This window comes from Pristiophorus japonicus, chromosome 19 (genome assembly GCF_044704955.1).
Source record: "Pristiophorus japonicus isolate sPriJap1 chromosome 19, sPriJap1.hap1, whole genome shotgun sequence".
NCBI classification, from domain to species: domain Eukaryota; kingdom Metazoa; phylum Chordata; class Chondrichthyes; family Pristiophoridae; genus Pristiophorus; species Pristiophorus japonicus.
This window is the reverse complement of record NC_091995.1, coordinates 75,365,378-75,388,410: the sequence shown is the minus strand read 5'-3', so window position 1 is coordinate 75,388,410 and position 23,033 is coordinate 75,365,378. Positions and strand designations below refer to the sequence as shown.

Here is a 23,033-nt window from a genome sequence, read left to right as displayed (position 1 = left end):
AGAGAGAGCGAGCGGGAGTCGCAGAGAGAGAGGGAGTCGCAGAGAGAGAGAGGAGCGCAGAGAGAGAGAGGGAGGCAGAGAGCGCGAGAGAGGGGCGCAGAGAGAGAGAGAGAGTGGGGCGCAGAGAGAGAGAGAGAGAGGGGCGCAGAGAGAGAGATAGAGGGGCGCAGAGAGAGAGAGAGAGGGGCGCAGAGAGAGAGAGGGGGGAGCAGAGAGAGAGAGGGGCGCAGAGAGAGAGAGAGAAAGAGAAAAGGGCGCAGGGAGAGAGAGGCGCAGAGTGAGAGAGAGGGGCGCAGAGAGAGAGAGAGGGGCACAGAGAGAGAGAGAGGAGAGAGAGAGGGCGCAGAGAGAGAGAGAGAGAGAGAGGGGCGCAGAGAGAGAGAGAGAGAGGGTCGCAGAGAGAGAGAGAGGGGCGCAGAGAGAGAGAGGGGCGCAGAGAGAGAGAGAGGGGCGCAGAGAGAGAGAGGGGCGCAGAGAGAGAGAGGGGCGCAGAGAGAGAGAGGGGCGCAGAGAGCGAGAGGGGCGCAGAGAGCGAGAGGGGCGCAGAGAGCGAGAGGGGCGCAGAGAGCGAGAGGGGCGCAGAGAGCGAGAGGGGCGCAGAGAGCGAGAGGGGCGCAGAGAGAGAGAGAGAGAGGGGCGCAGAGAGAGAGAGAGGGGCGCAGAGAGAGAGAGAGGGGCGCAGAGAGAGAGAGAGAGGCGCAGAGAGAGAGGGGCGCAGAGAGAGAGAGAGAGGGGCGCGAGAGAGAGAGAGAGGGGCGCAGAGAGAGAGAGAGGGGCGCAGAGAGAGAGAGAGGGGGGCGCAGAGAGAGAGAGAGAGGGGGGCGCAGAGAGAGAGAGAGAGGGGGGCGCAGAGAGAGAGAGAGAGGGGGGCAGAGAGAGAGAGAGAGGGGCGGAGAGAGAGAGAGAGGGGCGGAGAGAGAGAGAGAGGGCGCAGAGAGAGAGAGAGGGGCGCAGAGAGAGAGAGAGGGCGCAGAGAGAGAGAGAGGGGCGCAGAGAGAGAGAGAGGGGCGCAGAGAGAGAGAGAGGGGCGCAGAGAGAGAGAGAGGGGCGCAGAGAGAGAGAGAGGGGCCGCAGAGAGAGAGAGAGGGGCGCAGAGAGAGAGAGAGGGGCGCAGAGAGAGAGAGAGGGGCGCAGAGAGAGAGAGAGGGGCGCAGAGAGAGAGAGAGGGGCGCAGAGAGAGAGGGGCGCAGAGAGAGAGAGAGGGGCGCAGAGAGAGAGAGAGGGGCGCAGAGAGAGAGAGAGGGGCGCAGAGAGAGAGAGAGGGGCGCAGAGAGAGAGAGAGGGGCGCAGAGAGAGAGAGAGAGGGGCGCAGAGAGAGAGAGAGGGGCGCAGAGAGAGAGAGAGGGGCGCAGAGAGAGAGAGAGGGGCGCAGAGAGAGAGAGAGGGGCGCAGAGAGAGAGAGAGGGGCGCAGAGAGAGAGAGAGAGGGCGCAGAGAGAGAGAGAGAGGGGCGCAGAGAGAGAGAGAGGGGCGCAGAGAGAGAGAGAGGGGCGCAGAGAGAGAGAGAGGGGCGCAGAGAGAGAGAGGGGCGCAGAGAGAGAGAGAGAAAGAGAGAGGGGCGCAGGGGGAGAGAGAGAGAGAGAGAGAGAGAGAGAGAGAGAGAGAGAGAGAGAAAGGGGCGCAGAGAGAGGCGCAGTGTGAGAGAGAGGGGCGCAGAGAGAGAGAGAGAGGGGCGCAGAGAGAGAGAGAGGGGAGCAGGGAGAGAGAGGCGCAGAGTGAGAGAGCGAGGGAGGGGCGGAGAGCGCGAGCGAGGAGGGGCGGAGAGAGCGAGCGAGGGAGGGGCGCAGAGAGCGAGCGAGGGAGGGGGCCGAGAGCGAGGGAGGGGCGCAGAGAGCGAGCGAGGGAGGGGCGCAGAGAGCGAGCGAGGAGGGGCGCAGAGAGCGAGCGAGGGAGGGGCGCAGAGAGCGAGCGAGGGAGGGGCGCAGAGAGCGAGCGAGGGAGGGGCGCAGAGAGCGAGCGAGGGAGGGGCGCAGAGAGCGAGCGAGGGGCGCAGAGAGCGAGCGAGGCGCAGAGAGCGAGCGAGGGGCGCAGAGAGCGAGCGAGGGGCGCAGAGAGCGAGCGAGGGGCGCAGAGAGCGAGCGAGGGGCGCAGAGAGCGAGCGAGGGGCGCAGAGAGCGAGCGAGGGGCGCAGAGAGCGAGCGAGGGGAGAGCGAGCGAGGGCGCAGAGAGCGAGCGAGGGGCGCAGAGAGCGAGCGAGGGGCGCAGAGAGCGAGCGAGGGGCGCAGAGAGCGAGCGAGGGGCGCAGAGAGCGAGCGAGGGGCGCAGAGAGCGAGCGAGGGGCGCAGAGAGCGAGCGAGGGGCGCAGAGAGCGAGCGAGGGGCGCAGAGAGCGAGCGAGGGGCGCAGAGAGCGAGCGAGGGGCGCAGAGAGCGAGCGAGGGGCGCAGAGAGCGAGCGAGGGGCGCAGAGAGCGAGCGAGGGGGCGCAGAGAGCGAGCGAGGGGCGCAGAGAGCGAGCGAGGGGCGCAGAGAGCGAGCGAGGGGCGCAGAGAGCGAGCGAGGGGCGCAGAGAGCGAGCGAGGGGCGCAGAGAGCGAGCGAGGGGCGCAGAGAGCGAGCGAGGGGCGCAGAGAGCGAGCGAGGGGCGCAGAGAGCGAGCGAGGGGCGCAGAGAGCGAGCGAGGGGCGCAGAGAGCGAGCGAGGGGCGCAGAGAGCGAGAGAGGGGCGCAGAGAGCGAGAGAGGGGCGCAGAGAGCGAGAGAGGGGCGCAGAGAGCGAGAGAGGGGCGCAGAGAGCGAGAGAGGGGCGCAGAGAGCGAGAGAGGGGCGCAGAGAGCGAGAGAGGGGCGCAGAGAGCGAGAGAGGGGCGCAGAGAGCGAGAGAGGGGCGCAGAGAGCGAGAGAGGGGCGCAGAGAGCGAGAGAGGGGCGCAGAGAGCGAGAGAGGGGCGCAGAGAGCGAGAGAGGGGCGCAGAGAGCGAGAGAGGGGCGCAGAGAGCGAGAGAGGGGCGCAGAGAGCGAGAGAGGGGCGCAGAGAGCGAGAGAGGGGCGCAGAGAGCGAGAGAGGGGCGCAGAGAGCGAGAGAGGGGCGCAGAGAGCGAGAGAGGGGCGCAGAGAGCGAGAGAGGGGCGCAGAGAGCGAGAGAGGGGCGCAGAGAGCGAGAGAGGGGCGCAGAGAGCGAGAGAGGGGCGCAGAGAGCGAGAGAGGGGCGCAGAGAGCGAGAGAGGGGCGCAGAGAGCGAGAGAGGGGCGCAGAGAGCGAGAGAGGGGCGCAGAGAGCGAGAGAGGGGCGCAGAGAGCGAGAGAGGGGCGCAGAGAGCGAGAGAGGGGCGCAGAGAGCGAGAGAGGGGCGCAGAGAGCGAGAGAGGGGCGCAGAGAGCGAGAGAGGGGCGCAGAGAGCGAGAGAGGGGCGCAGAGAGCGAGAGAGGGGCGCAGAGAGCGAGAGAGGGGCGCAGAGAGCGAGAGAGGGGCGCAGAGAGCGAGAGAGGGGCGCAGAGAGCGAGAGAGGGGCGCAGAGAGCGAGAGAGGGGCGCAGAGAGCGAGAGAGGGGCGCAGAGAGCGAGAGAGGGGCGCAGAGAGCGAGAGAGGGGCGCAGAGAGCGAGAGAGGGGCGCAGAGAGCGAGAGAGGGGCGCAGAGAGCGAGAGAGGGGCGCAGAGAGCGAGAGAGGGGCGCAGAGAGCGAGAGAGGGGCGCAGAGAGCGAGAGAGGGGCGCAGAGAGCGAGAGAGGGGCGCAGAGAGCGAGAGAGGGGCGCAGAGAGCGAGAGAGGGGCGCAGAGAGCGAGAGAGGGGCGCAGAGAGCGAGAGAGGGGCGCAGAGAGCGAGAGAGGGGCGCAGAGAGCGAGAGAGGGGCGCAGAGAGCGAGAGAGGGGCGCAGAGAGCGAGAGAGGGGCGCAGAGAGCGAGAGAGGGGCGCAGAGAGCGAGAGAGGGGCGCAGAGAGCGAGAGAGGGCGCAGAGCGCGAGAGACGGGCGCAGAGAGCGAGAGAGGGGCGCAGAGAGCGAGAGAGGGGCGCAGAGAGCGAGGCGCAGAGAGAGAGAGAGGGGCGCAGAGAGAGAGAGGGGCGCAGAGAGAGAGAGAGAGGCGCAGAGAGAGAGAGGGGCGCAGACAGAGAGAGAGGGAGGCGCAGAGAGAGAGAGCGGGAGGCGAAGAGAGAGAGAGAGGGAGGCGAAGAGAGAGAGAGAGAGAGAGGCGCGCAGGGAGAGAGAGAGAGAGAGAGAGGCGCAGAGAGAGAGAGAGGCGCAGAGAGAGAGAGAGCGGTGCAGAGAGAGAGAGGCGCAGAGAGAGAGAGAGAGAAGCGCAGCGAGAGAAGGAGAAAGGCGCAAAAAGAGAGCGCGAGAGAGAGAGCGCGAGAGGGGCGCAGAGAGAGAGAGAGAGAGAGAGAGAGAGAGAGAGAGAGAGAGAGAGAGAGAGAGAGGGGGACGCAGAGAGAGAGGCGCAGAGAGAGAGAGAGAGGCGCAGAGAGAGAGAGGCGCAGAGAGAGAGAGGCAGCAGGCGCAGAGAGAGAGAGGCGCAGAGAGAGAGAGGCGCAGAGAGAGAGAGAGAGGCGCAGAGAGAGAGAGAGAGGCGCAGAGAGAGAGAGAGAGGCGCAGAGAGAGAGAGAGAGGCGCAGAGAGAGAGAGAGAGGCGCAGAGAGAGAGAGAGAGGCGCAGAGAGAGAGAGAGAGGCGCAGAGAGAGAGAGAGAGGCGCAGAGAGAGAGAGAGAGGCGCAGAGAGAGAGAGAGAGGCGCAGAGAGAGAGAGAGAGGCGCAGAGAGAGAGAGAGAGGCGCAGAGAGAGAGAGAGAGGCGCAGAGAGAGAGAGAGAGGCGCAGAGAGAGAGAGAGAGGCGCAGAGAGAGAGAGAGAGGCGCAGAGAGAGAGAGAGAGGCGCAGAGAGAGAGAGAGAGGCGCAGAGAGAGAGAGAGGCGCAGAGAGAGAGAGAGAGGCGCAGAGAGAGAGAGAGAGAGGCGCAGAGAGAGAGAGAGAGGCGCAGAGAGAGAGAGGGAGCGCGCGAGAGAGAGAGAGAGGGAGCGCGCGAGAGAGAGAGAGAGGGAGCGCGCGAGAGAGAGAGAGAGGGAGCGCGCGAGAGAGAGAGAGAGGGAGCGCGCGAGAGAGAGAGAGAGGGAGCGCGCGAGAGAGAGAGAGAGGGAGCGCGCGAGAGAGAAAGAGAGCGCGCGAGAGAGAAAGAGAGCGCGCGAGAGAGAAAGAGAGCGCGCGAGAGAGAAAGAGAGCGCGCGAGAGAGAAAGAGCGCGCGAGAGAGAAAGAGCGCGCGAGAGAGAGAAAGAGCGCGCGAGAGAGAGAAAGAGCGCGCGAGAGAGAGAAAGAGCGCGCGAGAGAGAGAAAGAGCGCGCGAGAGAGAGAGAGAGCGAGAGAGAGAGAGAGAGAGCGAGAGAGAGAGAGCGCGAGAGAGAGAGAAAGAGAGCGCGCGAGAGAGAAAGAGAGCGCGCGAGAGAGAAAGAGAGCGCGCGAGAGAGAAAGAGAGCGCGCGAGAGAGAAAGAGAGCGCGCGAGAGAGAAAGAGAGCGCGCGAGAGAGAAAGAGAGCGCGCGAGAGAGAAAGAGAGCGCGCGAGAGAGAAAGAGCGCGCGAGAGAGAAAGAGCGCGCGAGAGAGAGAAAGAGCGCGCGAGAGAGAGAAAGAGCGCGCGAGAGAGAGAAAGAGCGCGCGAGAGAGAGAGAGAGCGAGAGAGAGAGAGAGCGAGAGAGAGAGAGCGCGAGAGCGAGAGAGAGAGAGCGCGAGAGAGAGAGAGAGAGAGCGCGAGAGAGAGAGAGAGCGCGCGAGAGAGAAAGAGAGCGCGCGAGAGAGAAAGAGAGCGCGCGAGAGAGAAAGAGAGCGCGCGAGAGAGAAAGAGAGCGCGCGAGAGAGAAAGAGAGCGCGCGAGAGAGAAAGAGAGCGCGCGAGAGAGAAAGAGAGCGCGCGAGAGAGAAAGAGAGCGCGCGAGAGAGAAAGAGAGCGCGCGAGAGAGAAAGAGAGCGCGCGAGAGAGAAAGAGAGCGCGAGAGAAAGAGAGCGAGAGAGAAAGAGAGCGCGCGAGAGAGAAAGAGAGCGCGCGAGAGAGAAAGAGAGCGCGCGAGAGAGAAAGAGAGCGCGCGAGAAAGAGAGCGCGCGAGAGAGAAAGAGAGCGCGCGAGAGAGAAAGAGAGCGCGCGAGAGAGAAAGAGAGCGCGCGAGAGAGAAAGAGAGCGCGCGAGAGAGAAAGAGAGCGCGAGAGCGAGAGAGAAAGAGAGCGCGAGAGCGAGAGAGAAAGAGAGCGCGAGAGCGAGAGAGAAAGAGAGCGCGAGAGCGAGAGAGAAAGAGAGCGCGAGAGCGAGAGAGAAAGAGAGCGCGAGAGCGAGAGAGAAAGAGAGCGCGAGAGCGAGAGAGAAAGAGAGCGCGAGAGCGAGAGAGAAAGAGAGCGCGAGAGCGAGAGAGAAAGAGAGCGCGAGAGCGAGAGAGAAAGAGAGCGCGAGAGCGAGAGAGAAAGAGAGCGCGAGAGCGAGAGAGAAAGAGAGCGCGAGAGCGAGAGAGAAAGAGAGCGCGAGAGCGAGAGAGAAAGAGAGCGCGAGAGCGAGAGAGAAAGAGAGCGCGAGAGCGAGAGAGAAAGAGAGCGCGAGAGCGAGAGAGAAAGAGAGCGCGAGAGCGAGAGAGAAAGAGAGCGCGAGAGCGAGAGAGAAAGAGAGCGCGAGAGCGAGAGAGAAAGAGAGCGCGAGAGCGAGAGAGAAAGAGAGCGCGAGAGCGAGAGAGAAAGAGAGCGCGAGAGCGAGAGAGAAAGAGAGCGCGAGAGCGAGAGAGAAAGAGAGCGCGAGAGCGAGAGAGAAAGAGAGCGCGAGAGCGAGAGAGAAAGAGAGCGCGAGAGCGAGAGAGAAAGAGAGCGCGAGAGCGAGAGAGAAAGAGAGCGCGAGAGCGAGAGAGAAAGAGAGCGCGAGAGCGAGAGAGAAAGAGAGCGCGAGAGCGAGAGAGAAAGAGAGCGCGAGAGCGAGAGAGAAAGAGCGCGCGAGAGCGAGAGAGAAAGAGCGCGCGAGAGCGAGAAAGAGCGCGCGAGAGCGAGAAAGAGCGCGCGAGAGAGAGAAAGAGCGCGCGAGAGAGAGAAAGAGCGCGCGAGAGAGAGAAAGAGCGCGCGAGAGAAAGAGCGCGCGAGAGAGAGAAAGAGCGCGCGAGAGAGAGAAAGAGCGCGCGAGAGAGAGAAAGAGCGCGCGAGAGAGAGAAAGAGCGCGCGAGAGAGAGAAAGAGCGCGCGAGAGAGAGAAAGAGCGCGCGAGAGAGAGAAAGAGCGCGCGAGAGAGAGAAAGAGCGCGCGAGAGAGAGAAAGAGCGCGCGAGAGAGAGAGAAGAGCGCGAGAGAGAGAGAGAGCGCGAGAGAGAGAGAGAGAGCGAGAGAGAGAGAGAGAGAGCGCGAGAGAGAGAGAGAGAGCGCGAGAGAGAGCGCGAGAGAGAGAAAGAGAGCGCGAGAGAAAGAGAGCGCGAGAGAGAGAAAGAGAGCGCGAGAGAGAGAAAGAGAGCGCGAGAGAGAGAAAGAGAGCGCGAGAGAGAGAAAGAGAGCGCGAGAGAGAGAAAGAGAGCGCGAGAGAGAGAAAGAGAGCGCGAGAGAGAGAAAGAGAGCGCGAGAGAGAGAAAGAGAGCGCGAGAGAGAGAAAGAGAGCGCGAGAGAGAGAAGAGAGCGCGAGAGAGAGAAAGAGAGCGCGAGAGAGAGAAAGAGAGCGCGAGAGAGAGAAAGAGAGCGCGAGAGAGAGAAAGAGAGCGCGAGAGAGAGAAAGAGAGCGAGAGAGAGAGAAAGAGAGCGAGAGAGAGAGAAAGAGAGCGCGAGAGAGAGAAAGAGAGCGCGAGAGAGAGAAAGAGAGCGCGAGAGAGAGAAAAAGAGCGCGAGAGAGAGAAAAAGAGCGCGAGAGAGAGAAAAAGAGCGCGAGAGAGAGAGAAAGAGAGCGCGAGAGAGAGAGAGAGAGAGCGCGAGAGAGAGAGAGAGAGCGCGAGAGAGAGAGAGAGAGCGCGAGAGAAAGAGAGCGCGAGAGAGAGAAAGAGAGCGCGAGAGAGAGAAAGAGAGCGCGAGAGAGAGAAAGAGAGCGCGAGAGAGAGAAAGAGAGCGCGAGAGAGAGAAAGAGAGCGCGAGAGAGAGAAAGAGAGCGCGAGAGAGAGAAAGAGAGCGCGAGAGAGAGAAAGAGAGCGCGAGAGAGAGAAAGAGAGCGCGAGAGAGAGAAAGAGAGCGCGAGAGAGAGAAAGAGAGCGCGAGAGAGAGAAAGAGAGCGAGAGAGAGAGAAAGAGAGCGAGAGAGAGAGAAAGAGAGCGAGAGAGAGAGAAAGAGAGCGCGAGAGAGAGAAAGAGAGCGCGAGAGAGAGAAAGAGAGCGCAGAGAGAGAAAAAGAGCGCGAGAGAGAGAAAAAGAGCGCGAGAGAGAGAAAAAGAGCGCGAGAGAGAGAGAAAGAGAGCGCGAGAGAGAGAGAGCGAGAGAGAGAAAGAGAGCGCGAGAGAGAGAGAGAGAGAGAGAAAGAAAGAAAGAGAGCGCGAGAGAGAGAGTAAGAGAGCGAGCGAGAGGCAGGCGCAGAGAGAGAGAGACAGGCGCAGAGAGAGAGAGAGAGAGACAAGCGCAGAGAGAGAGAGAGAGAGAGAGAGAGAGAGAGAGACTGGGTCAGAGAGAGAGAGAGAGAGAGAGAGACAGAGAGACAGGGGCAGAGAAAGAAAGAGAGAGAGAGAGGCAGAGAGAGAGAGAGAGAGGCAGAGAGACAGGGGCAGAGAAAGAAAGAGAGAGAGAGGCAGAGAGAGAGAGAGAGAGGCAGAGAGACTGGGGCAGAGAAAGAAAGAGAGAGAGAGGCAGAGAGTGAGAGAGAGAGAGAGAGAGACTGGGGCAGAGAAAGAGAGAGAGGCAGAGAGAGAGAGAGAGAGAGAGAGAGGAGAGAGAGAGACTGGGGCAGAGAAAGAGAGAGGCAGAGAGAGAGGCAGAGAGAGAGAGAGAGAGAGAGCACGAGAGAGAGAGACAAACATGCATAGATCAATGAGGGAGGAGAGAGAGGGGTGAAAGGGGAGAGATGGAGAGGAGGGGGCCACAGGCAACCAAAACATTCGACACATGAATAACGTTCAAGTCAACAGGGTGTAAAGGAGGAACAAGGAAATGCAAGCTCTCAGTGGGGAAAGATTGCCTCGTGTGGGATTGAGGAGCAAGAGGAAGCCATTCAGCCCCTCGAGCCTGCTCCTCCAGTCACTGAGATCATGGCTGATCTGCATCTGAACCCCATCCATCCACCTGGGTTCCGTAACCCTTAATACTCTTGCCTGAACGGCCTGGCTCGAATGTTAAGGCTGTGCCCCCTGGTTCTGCATCCGCCACCACCCCCCCCAAATAGTCTCTCTCTATCCACCGTCTCAATCCATTTATTCTTCTTAGAAACACACCAATCAGATCATTCCTTAATCTTCCATGCTCAAAGGAATACAAGCCCAGTCTAAGCAAACTGACTTCGTAGTTTAACCCCTTCAGCCCCACGGAGTCATGCAGACTAGGGGGAGGGGGAGGGGGAGGGGGGAGGCGAGAGGGGGAGGGGGGGGAGAGAGGGGGAGGGGGGGCGAGAGGGGGAGGGGGGGCGAGAGGGGGCGAGGGGGGAGGGGGGCGAGGGGGGGAGGGGGGGCGAGGGGGGCGAGGGGGGGAGGGGGGGCGAGGGGGGCGAGGGGGGGAGGGGGGGCGAGAGGGGGAGGGGGGGGCGAGAGGGGGAGGGGGGGCGAGAGGGGGAGGGGGGGGGGCGAGAGGGGGAGGGGGGGGCGAGAGGGGGAGGGGGGGGCGAGAGGGGGAGGGGGGGGCGAGAGGGGGAGGGGGGGGCGAGAGGGGGAGGGGCTACAGGCCTGACTGGAGGGAGGAGCCACGAAAACCACAGAACAGCGCAGAAGCCACATTCAGTTCCCAGATAGAATCGGAACAGAATTCCCTGCGTCAGAGAGTCGCGCAGTCAGGAGAGCTGGGGGCGGGGTCATCAGTTTGCCTCCGCTGCTCAGATAGGCTAACCCCACGAGGAACGCTGTGGGGCGGGGGGGTGAAACCCAGAATATAACTCTCCCAACACGATCTCGAAACACTGCCTGTTACACACATGCTCACATTCCGTAGGTGCAGAGGAGGCATTTGTGTCATCTCTGGCCCAGCATAAACTCCCGAGGCTCCATACCATACTGGGTCTCCCACCCACCCCCCTCACCACCAACCATTCCCCTCCTCGCTCGGACCCCCTGTTAAATACTGATCTCTTGAATGAGTTTCACTGTGAACGTAGAGCACAGGAACAGGCCATTCTGCCCATCAGGGTCCGTGCCGGTGTTTATGCCCCACTCGAGTCTCCTCCCACCCTGCTTCATCTCGCCCTATCAGCACAGCTTTCTCCCTCAAGTGTTTATCCAGCTCCCCCTTAAATGCACGATACTATTCACCTCCCTGTGGGAGCAAGTTCCACACTCTCACCACTCTGTGTAATGAAGTTTCTCCTGAATTCCCCATTGGGTTTATTGGTGACTATCTTATATTTAGGGCCCCTAGTTTTGGTCTCCCCCATCTTCTTTACGTCTACCCTATCAAATTTCTTAAGAGAACTCTATCACGTCATCCCCTACCCTTCCCTTTTCGAGAGAAAAAAAGCCCCAGCCTGTTCAGTCTTCCCCGACGGAGATAACCGCTCAGTTCTGGCATCATCCTTGTAAATCTATTTTCCACCTTCTCCAGTGCCTCTATATTTTTATAATAATATGGAGAGCAGAACTGTTCCCAGTGTGGTCTAACCAAGGTTCGATACAAGTTTAACCTAACTTCTCTGGTTTTCAATTCTATCCCTCTGGAAATGAACCCCAGTGCTTGGCTTGCTTTATTTATGGCCGTTACTGTTAGTGTATCCGTACCCCCAGATTCCTCTGCTCCTCTACATTTAGACGCCTATTCGCCAAGGATTATGTGGCCTCCTTATTCTTCCTATACACCAGCTCAGTTTTAACTCATTTCTACTGATAAATTGCCAGTGGAGAATCGGTGGAAATTAATTTGTTCCGGAATTTCAACAACTTAGATTTATATAGCGCCTTTAACGTAGTAAAACATTTTAAAAGTGCTTCACAGGCATGTTTTAAGGCAAAACAAATAGATTTGACATCCAGCCACATAAGAAATTAGCACAGGTGACCAAAAGTTTGGTCAAAGAGGTAGGTTTTAAGGAGCGTCTTAAAGGAGGAAAGAGAGGTAGAGAGGCGGAGAGGTTCAGGGAGGGAGTTCCAGAGCTTGGGGCCCAGGCAGCTGAAGGCACGGCCACCAATGGTTGAGCGATTATAATCAGGGATGCTCAAGAGGGCAGAATTTGAGGAGTGCAGACATCTGAGGGGGTTGTGGGACTGGAGGAGAGTACAGAGATAAGGAGGGGCGAGGCCATGGAGGGATTTGTAAACAAGGTTGAGAAACAAGGATTCCAAAAAATTGATAATCAAGGAGCTATCGGGAGAGGGGGAAACTTAAAATAATCACTAGGCAAACGAATGGGACTAAAGATGGACAAGTCCCCTGGACCAGATGACCTGCATCCTAGGGTCCTAAAATAAGTGGCTGCAGAGATAGTGGATGCATTGGTTGTAATCTGCCAACATTCCCTGGATTCTGGGGCAATCCCAGCGGATTGGAAAACCACAAATGTAACGCCCCTATTTAAGAAAGGAGGAAGAGAGAAAGTAGGAAACAGTTAGCCTAACATCTGTCGTTGGGAAAATGCTAGCGTCCATTATTAAGGAAGCAGTCAAGCAGAGTCAGCATGGTTTTATGAAAGGGAAATCATGTTTGACAAATTTGCTGGAGTTCTTTGAGGATGTAACGAGCAGATTGGATAAAGGGGAACCAGTGAATCTTTATTTGGATTTCCAGAAAGCTTCGATAAGGTGCCATACAAGATAAATGGGGTTGGAGGCAACATATTAGCATGGATAGAAGATTGGCTAACAGAAAACAGAGTGTCGGGATAAATGGGTCATTTTCAGGTTGGCAAACAGTGAAGGGTGCCGCAGGGATCGGTGCTGGGCTCTCAACTATTTACAATTTATATTCTTGAAAGTAGACAAATTTGTTGATGATACAAAGATCGGTGGGAAAGCAAGTGGTGAGGAGGATACAAAGAATCTACAATGGGCTCAGTGAGTGGGCAAAAAATTGGCAGATAGAATATAATGTGGGGAAATGTGAGATTATCCACTTTGGTAGGAGAAATAAAAAAGCAAATTATTATTTAAATGGGGAGAGATTACAGAATGCTGCAGTACAGAGAGACCTGGGGGTCCTTGTGCATGAAACACAAAACGTTAGTATGCAGGTACAGCAAGTGATCAGGAAGGCAAATGGAATGTTGGCCTTTATTGCTAGGGGGATAGAGTATAAAAGAGAGGTCCTGCTACAACTGTACAGGGTATTGGTAAGACCACACCTGGAGTACTGCGTACAGTTTTGGTCTCCTTATTTGAGGAAGGATATACTTGCATTGGAGGCAGTTCAGAGAAGGTTCACGAGGTTGATTCCTGGGATGAAGGGGTTGTCATAAAAAGGTTGAGCAGGTTGGGTCTATACTCATTGGAGTTTAGAAGAATGAGAGGTGATCTTATTGAAACATATAAGATTCTGAGGGGTCTTGACAGGGTAGATGCAGAGAGGATGTTTCTCCTCGTGGGGGAATCTAGAACTAGGGGGCATAGTTTCAGAATAAGGGGTCGCCCAGTTACGACAGAAATGAGGAGGAATTTCTTCTCTCAGGGTCGTGAATCTTTGGAATTCTCTGCCCCAGAGAGCTGTAGAGGCTGGGTCATTGAATATATTTAAGGTGGAGGTAGACAGAGTTTCGAATAAGGAAGTCAAAGGTTATGGGGAGCGGGGGTGGGGCAGGGGAGGGAGTAGAGTGGAGGCCAGGATCAGATCTGCCATGATCTTATTGAATGACGGAGCAGGCTCGAGAGGCCGAATGGCCTACACCTGCTCCTATTATGTTCATTTTGAAATCAAGGCGTTGCTTAACCGGGAGCCAATGTGGGTGAAGGAGCACAGGGGCGATGGGCGAGCAGGACTTGGTGCGAGTTAGGACACGGGCAGCCGAGTTTTGGATGACCTCAAGTTTACGAGAAATAATTCAATTTTGCCACTGCTTTCAGAGGTGGGGCTTTGCACGGATCGTACCCGTGGCCTCAGCACGCACACGCACACTGCAGGCTGTGTGGGCCTGGAGGGCATTGATGGGATCTGTGTGGGGCTTGACCAGCTCCGCTGGGTGGGCCACATTGTCCGCATGCCCAACACGAGACTCCCAAAGCAAGCGCTCTACTCGGAACTCCTGCTCAGCAAGCGAGCCCCAGGTGGGCAGAGGAAACGTTTCAAGGACACCCTCAAAGCCTCCCTGATAAAATGCAACATCCCCACCGGCACCTGGGAGTCCCTGGCCACAGACCGCACTAAGTGGAGGAAGAGCATCCGGGAGGGTGCTGAGCACCTCGGGTCTCGTCGCCAAGCAACAGGGGCTGTTTGATGTGCTGCAGCCACTGAGAGGACTGCAGCCTTGATAGTGCAGCAAACGTCTTTCACTCCTGGTTAGCTGGGGAGCAGAGGCAGAAGGGCAGCGACACAGCGCGGACCACAGGACATCAATCAAAGGCTGACTGAAGGTCACGCACGGAGGCACTGGTTGCTAAAAGCAAGACTGCAGCTGTTCCTCCGTGCAAGATTGCAGACAGTTTTTATTATCCCACCTCCAGATAGCCAGCATAAATTGGCAGGAGAGTCAGAGGCTGCATGAGGAGACTTTTAAAAATTTTACTCAACGAGTTGCTATGATCTGGAACGCGCTGCCTGAAAGGGCGGTGGAAGCAGATTCAACAAATTACTTTGGGAGTTGGAGAAATACTGGATAGGGAAGAAGTGCTGGACTATGGGGAAAGATCAGGGGGAGTGGGACTAATTGGATCGCTCCTTCAAAGAGCCGGCTCAGAAACGATGGGCTGAATGGCCTCCTTCTACACCATGATCATCATAGGCAGTCCCTCAGAATCAAGGAAGACTCGCTTCCACTCTTAAAATGAGTCCTTAGGTGGCTGAACAGTCCAATACGAGAGCCACAGTCCCTGTCACAGGTGGGACAGATAGTCTTTGGGGGGGAAAGGGTGGGGGGGGCGGGGGGGGCAGGTTCATAGTTAGTGACAGGAGCCACAATAAACATGGGTTCTTCAATTTTACTTTTCATTTTGATAAAACTATCGAGGGGTTGAGCGAGAGTCTGGCCGTAGGCTCCTTAAAGTGAACGTTGTACAATCAGACCGTTTGTCATTTAATCTCTCCTGCCTCCCCCCCCTATCACGCACCTTCCCTTTTCTTCATTCCTTCCCCCCCACCTTTTCCTGACCCTGCACTTGCTTAAAACCTGTTACATCGCTAACTCTTCCCAGATCTGACCAACGGTCATCGACCTGAAACGTTAACTTTGTTTCTCTCTCCACGGATGCTGCCTGGCCAGTTGAGTGTTTCCAGCGTTTTCTGTTCCTATTTCAGATTTCCAGCATCTGCAGTGTTTCACTTTGAACACGTTAATGTGCAACACCTAAAGCTCTGATTGGGCCCCTTGATGACAAGTCCTGTTTGCTGATTGTTCCCCCTTGAACGATAAGACACACCCAGCTGTTTCTCTTTGCAAATTGTAAAACAAGCTCACTTGGAACTGACAGAACTCACTCTTACATGATAAGATCTTCTCCCACCTCCCCCCAGCCCAAGTTCCTGCCCGAATTCCTCCGACAGATTCCCGAACTCTCCCCCCACCTCCCTCATAGATGGGGCATTGTGTATGTGTCGCAGAGTGTTAACAGGTTTATAGGGTATGAAGTGAATAGTGGCAAGAAACTATAGACCAGTTAGCCTAACGTATGTGGTTGGGAAAATGTTGAGAGTCCATTATTAAAGGAAGCAGTAGTAAGATATTTGGAAAAGCATAATTCAGTCAGGCAGAGTCAGCATGAATTTATGAAGGGGAAGTCATGTTTGACAAATTTACTGGAATTCTTTGAGGATGTAACGATCAAGGTGGATAAAGGGGAACCAGTGGATGTGGTGTATTTGGACTTCCAGAAGGCATTGGACCAGGTGCCACATAAAAGGTTACTGCACAAGATAAAAGTTCACGGCGTTGGGGGTAATATATTAGCATGGATAGAGGATTGGCTAACAGAGAGTCGGGATAAATGGTTCATTCTCGGGTTGCCAACCAGTAACTAGTGGGGGACCGCTGGGACCCCAACTATTTACAATCTATATTAACGATTTGGAAGAAGGGACTGAGTGTAATGTAGCCAAATTTTCTGATAATACAAAGATGGGAGGAAGGGCAATGTGTGAGGAGGACACAAAAAATCTGCAAAAGGACAGACAGGCTAAGTGAATGGGCAAAAATTTGGCAGATGGAGTATAATGTTGGAAAGTGTGAGGTCATGCATTTTGGCAGAAAAAAATTCAAAGAGCAAGTTATTATTTAAATGGAGAAAGATTGCAAAGTGCTGCAGTACAGCTGGACCTGGGGGAACTTGTGCATGAAACCCAAAAGGATTGTATGCAGGTACAGCAAGTGATCAGGAAGGCCAATGGTATCTTGGCCTTTATTGCAAAGGGGATGGAGTATAAAAGCAGGGATGTCTTGCTACAGTTATACAGGGTACTGGTGAGGCCACACCTGGAATACTGCGTGTAGTTTTGGTTTCTATATTTACGAAAGGATATACTTGCTTTGGAGGCAGTTCAGAGAAGGTTCACTAGTTTGATTCCGGAGATGAGGGGGTTGACCTATGAGGAAAGGTTGAGTAGGTTGGGCCTCTACTCATTGGAATTCAGAAGATTGAGAGGTGATTTTATCGAAACGTATAAGATTATGAGGGGGCTTGACAAGGTGGATGCAGAGAAAATGTTTCCACTGATGGGGGAGATTAGAACTAGAGGGCATGATCTTAGAATAAGGGGCCGCCCATTTAAATTTCTTCTCTCAGAGGGTTGTAAATCTGTGGAATTCGCTGCCTCAGAGAACTGTGGAAGCTGGGACATTAAATAAATTTAAGACAGAAATAGACAGTTTCTTGAACGATAAGGGGATAAGGGGTTATGGGGAGCGGGCGGGGAAGTGGAGCAGTGTCCATGATCGGTATTTTGGGGTCCGACATTTTCCCGCCCCTCCTCCCCACCCCAAATGTTCTCCTGTATATTGACACTAAAACGATAACATGAAAAGCCTCTAAGCTTTAAATAGCGATAGAGCCTACCTCAAAGGTCGTGGCGCACGACCTTTCTAAATAAAGCAATGATGAGACGGGATCGCCCCAGTGTCTTCAAGCAAAATACAAACAGAAGCTTTTTAGAGGGACAAAACTCAACAAAGTAACAGGACACCTGTAAACCTAGTCCATGTCTTCGTTACCTCTAGACGTGACTATTCCAACGCAATCCTGGCTGGCCTCCCACATTCTACCCTACGTAAACTTGGTGTCATCCAAAACTCGGCTGCCCGTGTCCCAACTTGCACCAAGTCCCACTCATTCATCACCCCTGTGCTCGCTGACCTACATTGGCTCCCGGTTAAGCAACGCCTCGATTTCAAAATTCTCATCCTTATTTTCAAATCCCTCTTTGGCCTCGACCCTCCCTATCTCTGTAATCTCCTCCAGCTCCCCCCCACCACCCCCACCACCCCACACCACCCCCCACCCACCCCCCCCACATGTCTGCGCTCCTCTAATTCTGCCCTCCTGAGCATCCCTGATTATAATCGCTCCATAGTTTGTGGCCGTGCCTTCTGTTGCCTGGGCCCCAAGCTCTGGAACACCTCCCTAAACCTCTCCGCCTCTCTTTCCTCCTTGAAGGTGCTCCTTAAAACCTACCTCTTGGACCAAGCCTTTGCTCACGTGCCCTAATTACTCCAACCGTGGCTCGGACTCAAATTTTGACCGATAACGTTCCTGTGAAGCACCTTGGGATATCTTCCTACGTTACGGGCCGGAGCAAACAACGGCGCCTGCCCTCACCGTTCACCCCGTGGGCTGCGTCCGACATAAGACTGTCAGGTGGCCCACGAGAAGGGCCTCCAACCTGCCCCTCCACACCGGGTGGGGGATCGGGAGCGAGGGACCGGAGTGGAGCCCGAGGTTGGGAGAGGAGCCTCCTTCCGACAGTGGGCGAAGGGGGAGCCTGCGCCCCCCACCCCCCCTCGCAGCGAGCAGGGACCCTGGACGTGGTCTTGTGGCCCTCCCGGGAGGCAGGGGGGGGGGTGGGGGAAGAGGCCTTACCTGTGCTGGCGTGCTGATGGTCCTCTGCTGTTCCTCCACCAGTTGCCTGCGGCGTTCCAGCACCTTGTCGTGCTCCTGCTGCAGCTGGGCCTGGTGCAGGATCTCCTTCAGCTTGCCGGGCTGTAGCTGCGATTCCAGGGCCTTCACCTGCGGGAAGCACAACAGGCCGGTGGGCGGCGGGGTCAGCACTCAACACACAGAATGACACCGCACAGGAGGAGGCCATTCGGCCCATCGAGCCTGTGCCGGCCGAGTTACCCAGTCAGTCTCGCTCCCCCACCCACCCCTGCCCTGCAACTTTTTCCACCCTCTCAGTATTTGCCAGAGTTTCAATGACTTCAAGATTCTGGGTGAAGTGTGCTGGGTTGTGAGAGTGAGCCGGGGCCAGGGGGGGTGCGGTGGGGGGGGGGGTCTGCTATTTATTGCAGAAAGCCCGGGCGTGGGGCTGGAAATCAGTCAGTCTCCTGATCACACACAGAGTAAAAACACAGAATGCTGCAAATACTCAGCGGGTCAGGCAGCTTCTGGGGAGAGAAACAGAGTTAGCATTTCAGGTCAATGGTGACTCTTCAGAACCGGTGAAAGGTCATCGCCCCGAAACGTTAACTCGCTTTCTCTCTCCACACATGCTGCCCGACCCGCTGAGTGTTCCCAGCATTCTCGGTTTCTATTTCAGATTCAGGCACCTGGCGGCATTTTGCTTTTGCAACAGTGCACACGATGTTGGGTTCGGGCAGGTCGGGATTACACGCAAAAAACAGAAAATACCCCAAACACTCGGAGCGCCAGTCAGCATCAATGGAGACAGAGGGGGTGGGGGCATGTGACGGGGGTGGGCGGGGAAAGAGCTGCTAGAAGCCTGTGTAGATATCTAATGCCCCCCCGCACAGTACAGTGGTATCCAGCCGGCATCTCCGTCCTTTTACCATGTGGTGAGCTCCCAATCTCAGACGGAGATTGGGGGGGGGGGGGGGGGGGGGGGGGTGATGGGTGGGGAGGTGGGGGGAGAAGGGAGGCTGAGATCGGGGAGGGGGTGGGGGGGGGGGGGTGGAGAGGTTGAGATCGGGGAGAGGCCAGTGTGGGTCCGAGGGGCACACTCCAGGCGGTGAGGACCTAGAGTGGGCTGGCGGGGCCCAGGCACACCCACGGACCCCGAGAGCAGCCCAGCGCGGGCGGACTGCGGACGGCCCCGAGGCCAAAGGGACGGACCTTTTCTTCCAGTGTGACCCGCATCAGTCGCTCCTTCTCCAGGTGCTGCCTCAGCTCAGCCAGCTCTTCATCCGCAGAGTCCGGAGAGCCAATCCCTTCATCGGACTCATCGCCTCGCTTCCGCTTGGGGGAGGAGCCGGTGTATTCCTGGGGTGGGGGGGAAGGGGTGTGGGGGTGAAAACACAGGTGTCCAACTTAGCAAGACCGTTGATACAACACAGGCTCTAACACAGACCACGTCAAATCGCAGGCTCCAAGGGTCAAATTATGAGGAGAGATTGCACAAACCAGGCCTGCGTTCCCCGGAATATCGAAGGTTATGGGGAGATCTGATTGAGGACTTTAGGATTTTGAAAGGAATTGCTCGGGTAGAGGGTCTAAGACAAGATGACATAAAATCAGATCCAGGCCTTTCAGGAGAGGGGTTCGGAAACACTTCTTCAGACAAACGATGGTAGGAATGTGGAACTCTCTCCCACAAAAAGTAGATGTGGGTTGAGGGATAAATATTGGCCCCAGGACACCGGGGAGACCTCCCCTGCTCTTTTTCAAAATATTGCCATGGGATCTTCTATGTCCACCTGAGAGAGCACACGGGGCCTCGGTTTAACGTCTCATCCGAAAGACGGCACCTCCGACAGTGCGGCATTCCCTCAGCACTGCACTGGGAGTGTCAGCTGAGATTTTGTGCTCAAGTCCCTGGAGTGGGACTTGAATCCACGACCTTCTGACTCGGAGGCGAGGGTGCTGCCCACTGAGCCATATTGAGGGATGGGGAGCCCAGGCGGGTGCATGGAGTTAGGATACAGATCAGACATCATCTAATTGATGCAATGCTATAAAATGCAGTATTTATTCCACATACAGCATTGAATCACTGGGTGGGACCCACACAGGCTACCCTTCAGATTGAACAGCTCGAGTGCTCGGTTCCTGCCACCTAGTACAACATTATTAAGGGGTTCAATAGCATAGACATGGAGAAGATGTTTCTACTTGTGAGGGAGACCAGAACTAGGGGCCATAAATATAAGATAGTCACAAATAAATCCACTAGGGAATTCAGGAGAAACCTCTTTACCCAGAGAGTGGTGAAAATGTGGAACTCACTACCACCAGGAGGCGAATAGCATAGATGCATTTAAGGGGAAGCTAGGTAAACACGAGGGAGAAAGGAATAGAAGGATATGTTGATGGGGTGAGATGAAGAGGGGTGGGAGGAGGTTCATGTGGAGCATAAACACCGGATGGACCTGCTGGGTTCTGTGTAATTCTATGTTAAACCTGTACTAGAGAGCGTTGGCTTTAAGGAAACAGGTCTTCATGAGCACAGGGCTTATTCTGGGGATTTCCATTAAACAGCCTCCCCATCAATTGTGAGTCACTCCGCACACACACTGGGCCCCCTCCCCTAGTGAGTCACTCACACACACCCATCAGCATCATCATAGACAGTCCCTCAAAATCGAGGAAGACTTGCTTCCACTCTGAGTTCTCAGGTGATTGTACAGTCTCTGTCAAAGGTGGGAAATGGTGGGTGGGACTGGTTTGCTGCATGCTCCTTCTGCACGCTCTCGGTAACGAGATTCGAGGTGCTCAGCACCCGCCCGGATGCTCTTCCTCCACTTAGGACGGTCTTTGGCCAGGGACTCCCAGGTGTCGGTGGGGATGTTGTACTTTATCAGGGAGGCTTTGAGGGTGTCCTTGAAACGTTTCCTCTGCTCACCTGGGGCTCGCTTGCTGTGAAGGAGTTCAGAGTAGAACGCTTGCTTTGGGAGTCTCGTGTCAGGCATGCGGACAATGTGGCCTGCCCAACGGAGCTGGTCGAGTGTGGTCAGTGCTTCGATGCTGGGGATGTTGGCCTGATCGAGGACACGGATGTTGGTGCGTCTATCCTCCCAGTGGATTTGCAGGATCTTGTGGAGGCAGCGCTGGTGGTACTTCTCCAGCGATTTGAGGTGACTACTGTATATAGTCCATGTCTCTGAGCCACACAGGAGGGAGGGTATCACTACAGCCCTGTAGACCATGAGCTTGGTGCCAGATTTGAGGGCCTGATCTTCGAACACTCTCTTCCTCAGGCAACCGAAGGCTGCACTGGCGCACTGGAGGTGGTGTTGAACCTCATCATCGATGCCTGCCCTTGCTGACAATAGGCTCCTGAGGTATGGAAAGTGGTCCACATTGTCCAAGGCCGTGCCGTGAATTTTGATGACCGAAGAGGACAGTGCTGTGTGGTGAGGTCAGGTTGGTGGAGGACCTTTGCCTTACGGATGTTTAGTGTAAGGCCCATATTTTCATACGCCTCGATAAAGATGTTGACGATGGCTTAGAATTCAGCCTCTGAATGTGCTCAGACGCAAGCGTCGTCGACGTACTGTAGTTCGATGACAGAGGATGGGACGACCTTGGATCTAGCCTGGAGGCGACGAAGGTTGAACAGGTTCCCACTGGTTCTATAGTTTAGTACCACTCCAGCGGGGAGCTTGTTGAGAGTGAGATGGAGCACGGCAGCGAGGAAGATTGAGAAGAGGGTTGGCGCGATGGAGCAGCCCTGTTTGACCACGGTCCGGACGTGGATTGGGTCTGTGGTGGATCCGTTGGTGAGGATCACGGCCTGCATGTCGTTGTGGAGCAGGCGGAGGATGGTGACAAACTTTTGGGGGTGGCAACCGAAACGGCGGAGGACACTTCATTGTCCCTCACAGTTGCGTGTCAAAGGCCTTTGTGAAGTCAAAGAAGGCCATGTACAAGGTTTGGTGCTGTTCCCTGCATTTCTCCTGTCGTCGTCACGCGGTGAAGATCATGTCCGTTGTTCCCCGTAGTGGACGGAATCCGCATTGTGACTCTGGGAGGAGCTGTTCAGCCACAGGGAGAAGACGATCAAGGAGGATTCTAGCGATCACACACACACACACACACACATACACACACACTGCCCCCTCCCCGTGAGTCTCACACACATGGCAACAAATTATTCTTCATTTTTAGGTGACGGAAGGATAATCTAATCGGTGCCTCTTTATCTAACTGTTTTGTGCCGCTTCATGGGTTTGCTCAAGATTAGTATCTTCTCAGAAAAGGATGACAGAAAAAATAGCAGGCGGCACCAATTGAGAGTCCCGCCCCTTATACAGAACAACAGTGCTGGTCCTATAAACCGCCGATCTTTAAACACGCACACACACACGGTGCTGATACATGCATTACTGTGAAGTATCACCCGTGATGAATTACATACAGCACAGAAACACAAGTGGTCCATACCAGTGTTTACCACTAGGGACCATTAAAATAAGATTGACACTAATAAATCCAATGGGGAATTCAGGAGAAAGCTCTTTACCCAGAGAGGGGTTAGAATGTGGAACTCGCTGCCACAGGGAAGGATGAGGCGAGTAGCATGGATACATTTAAGGGGAAGCTGGATAAACACATGAGAGAGAAAGGAATAGAAGGATATGCTGATGGGGTGAGATGCAGAGGGGTGGGGGGAGGCTGGTGTGGAGCATGAACACCGGCACGGATCCGTTGGGCCGAATGTGCTGTACATTCTATGTCATTTATGTTTTTATCCAGCTTCCTCCTAAATGCACCTCTGGTAAAACGGTGAGCTCTTCAGTCAGTCCTCCTGTGTCTGCAAGTAGGAACATTTCACTTAACTTACTTCAGCTTTGCAACCCCCCCCCCCCCCCCACCCCCACAAGATGTTTGAGCATCCCTGATCGCTCAACCATTGGTGGCCGTGCCTTCTGTTGTCTGGGACCCAAGCTCTGGAACTCTCTGCCTAAACCTCTCCGCCTCTCTACATCTCTCTCCTCCTTCAAGACGCTCCTTAAAACCTACCTCTTTGACCAAGCTTTTGGCCACCTGCCCTAATTTCTTCTTGTGGCTCGGCGTCAAATGTATTTGTTTTGTTGTAAAACACTCCTGTGAAGCACCTTGGGGCGTTTTGCTATGTTAAAGGTGCTATATAAATACACGTTGTTGTTAAATTACCTGGAAAACATGGGCACATGCAAGAGAATGGTTCGTGCAACGAGATTTCAGTCGCTTATCAAGTGCCCGAGGTCTAATTCTGCACCATCCAGCCCCCCCACCCCCCCCCCACCCCCAGTCCCCAGCACCCCCCCCCCCCACCCAGCACCCTCCCATCCACTCCCCCCCACTACTAGCCTGCCCGGCACCCCCCCCCCCACCAGCCCCCCACCCTCTCCCACCAGCCAGCCCCCCCACTTGACTGCCGATGAGCGAGTTAGAACAGCGAGGGGCACCAGGCCATGTGAACTTTGGCGGGTGGGCTGATACAATCCCAGCCGACCACCCCTTCCCCCACCCCTTCCAAATCCTGTCCAGTTTACAGGAGCAGGAACCTTTTCCCAACACCACCTCACCAGTCATCCCGAGGCCCGACTAATAATCCAGGGGTCGCCTGTCCCAATCCCACCCCGGCACTCGGAGAATTTGGATTTTGTTTAAAAAGCTGGCGTTGCTAAAAGTGACCCTGAAGGTGTCGGAGTGTCGATAAAAACCCAACTGGCTCACTAATGGATTCAGGGAAGGAAATCTGCCGTCCTTACCCGGTCTGGTCCACATCAATGCCGTTGACCCTTAATTGCCCTCTGACATGGCCTAGCAAGGCCTCGGT

The 23,033-nt window shown here is 56.0% G+C and overlaps 1 protein-coding gene across 3 annotated transcripts in view; it reads right to left on the bottom strand.

Moving 5' to 3' along the window:
- The window catches only part of LOC139229956 (transcription factor AP-4-like), a 60,660-nt gene that overhangs the window by 8,746 nt on the left and 28,881 nt on the right, over positions 1 to 23,033 (bottom strand). For all 3 annotated transcript variants that reach the window (XM_070861633.1, XM_070861631.1, XM_070861634.1), the window contains exons 4-5: positions 18,386 to 18,532; positions 17,177 to 17,323 (exon numbers count right to left, since the gene is read on the bottom strand). In XM_070861633.1, the coding sequence (XP_070717734.1) occupies positions 17,177 to 17,323; positions 18,386 to 18,532 (294 nt within the window). The remainder of the gene's footprint in view (positions 1 to 17,176; positions 17,324 to 18,385; positions 18,533 to 23,033) is intronic.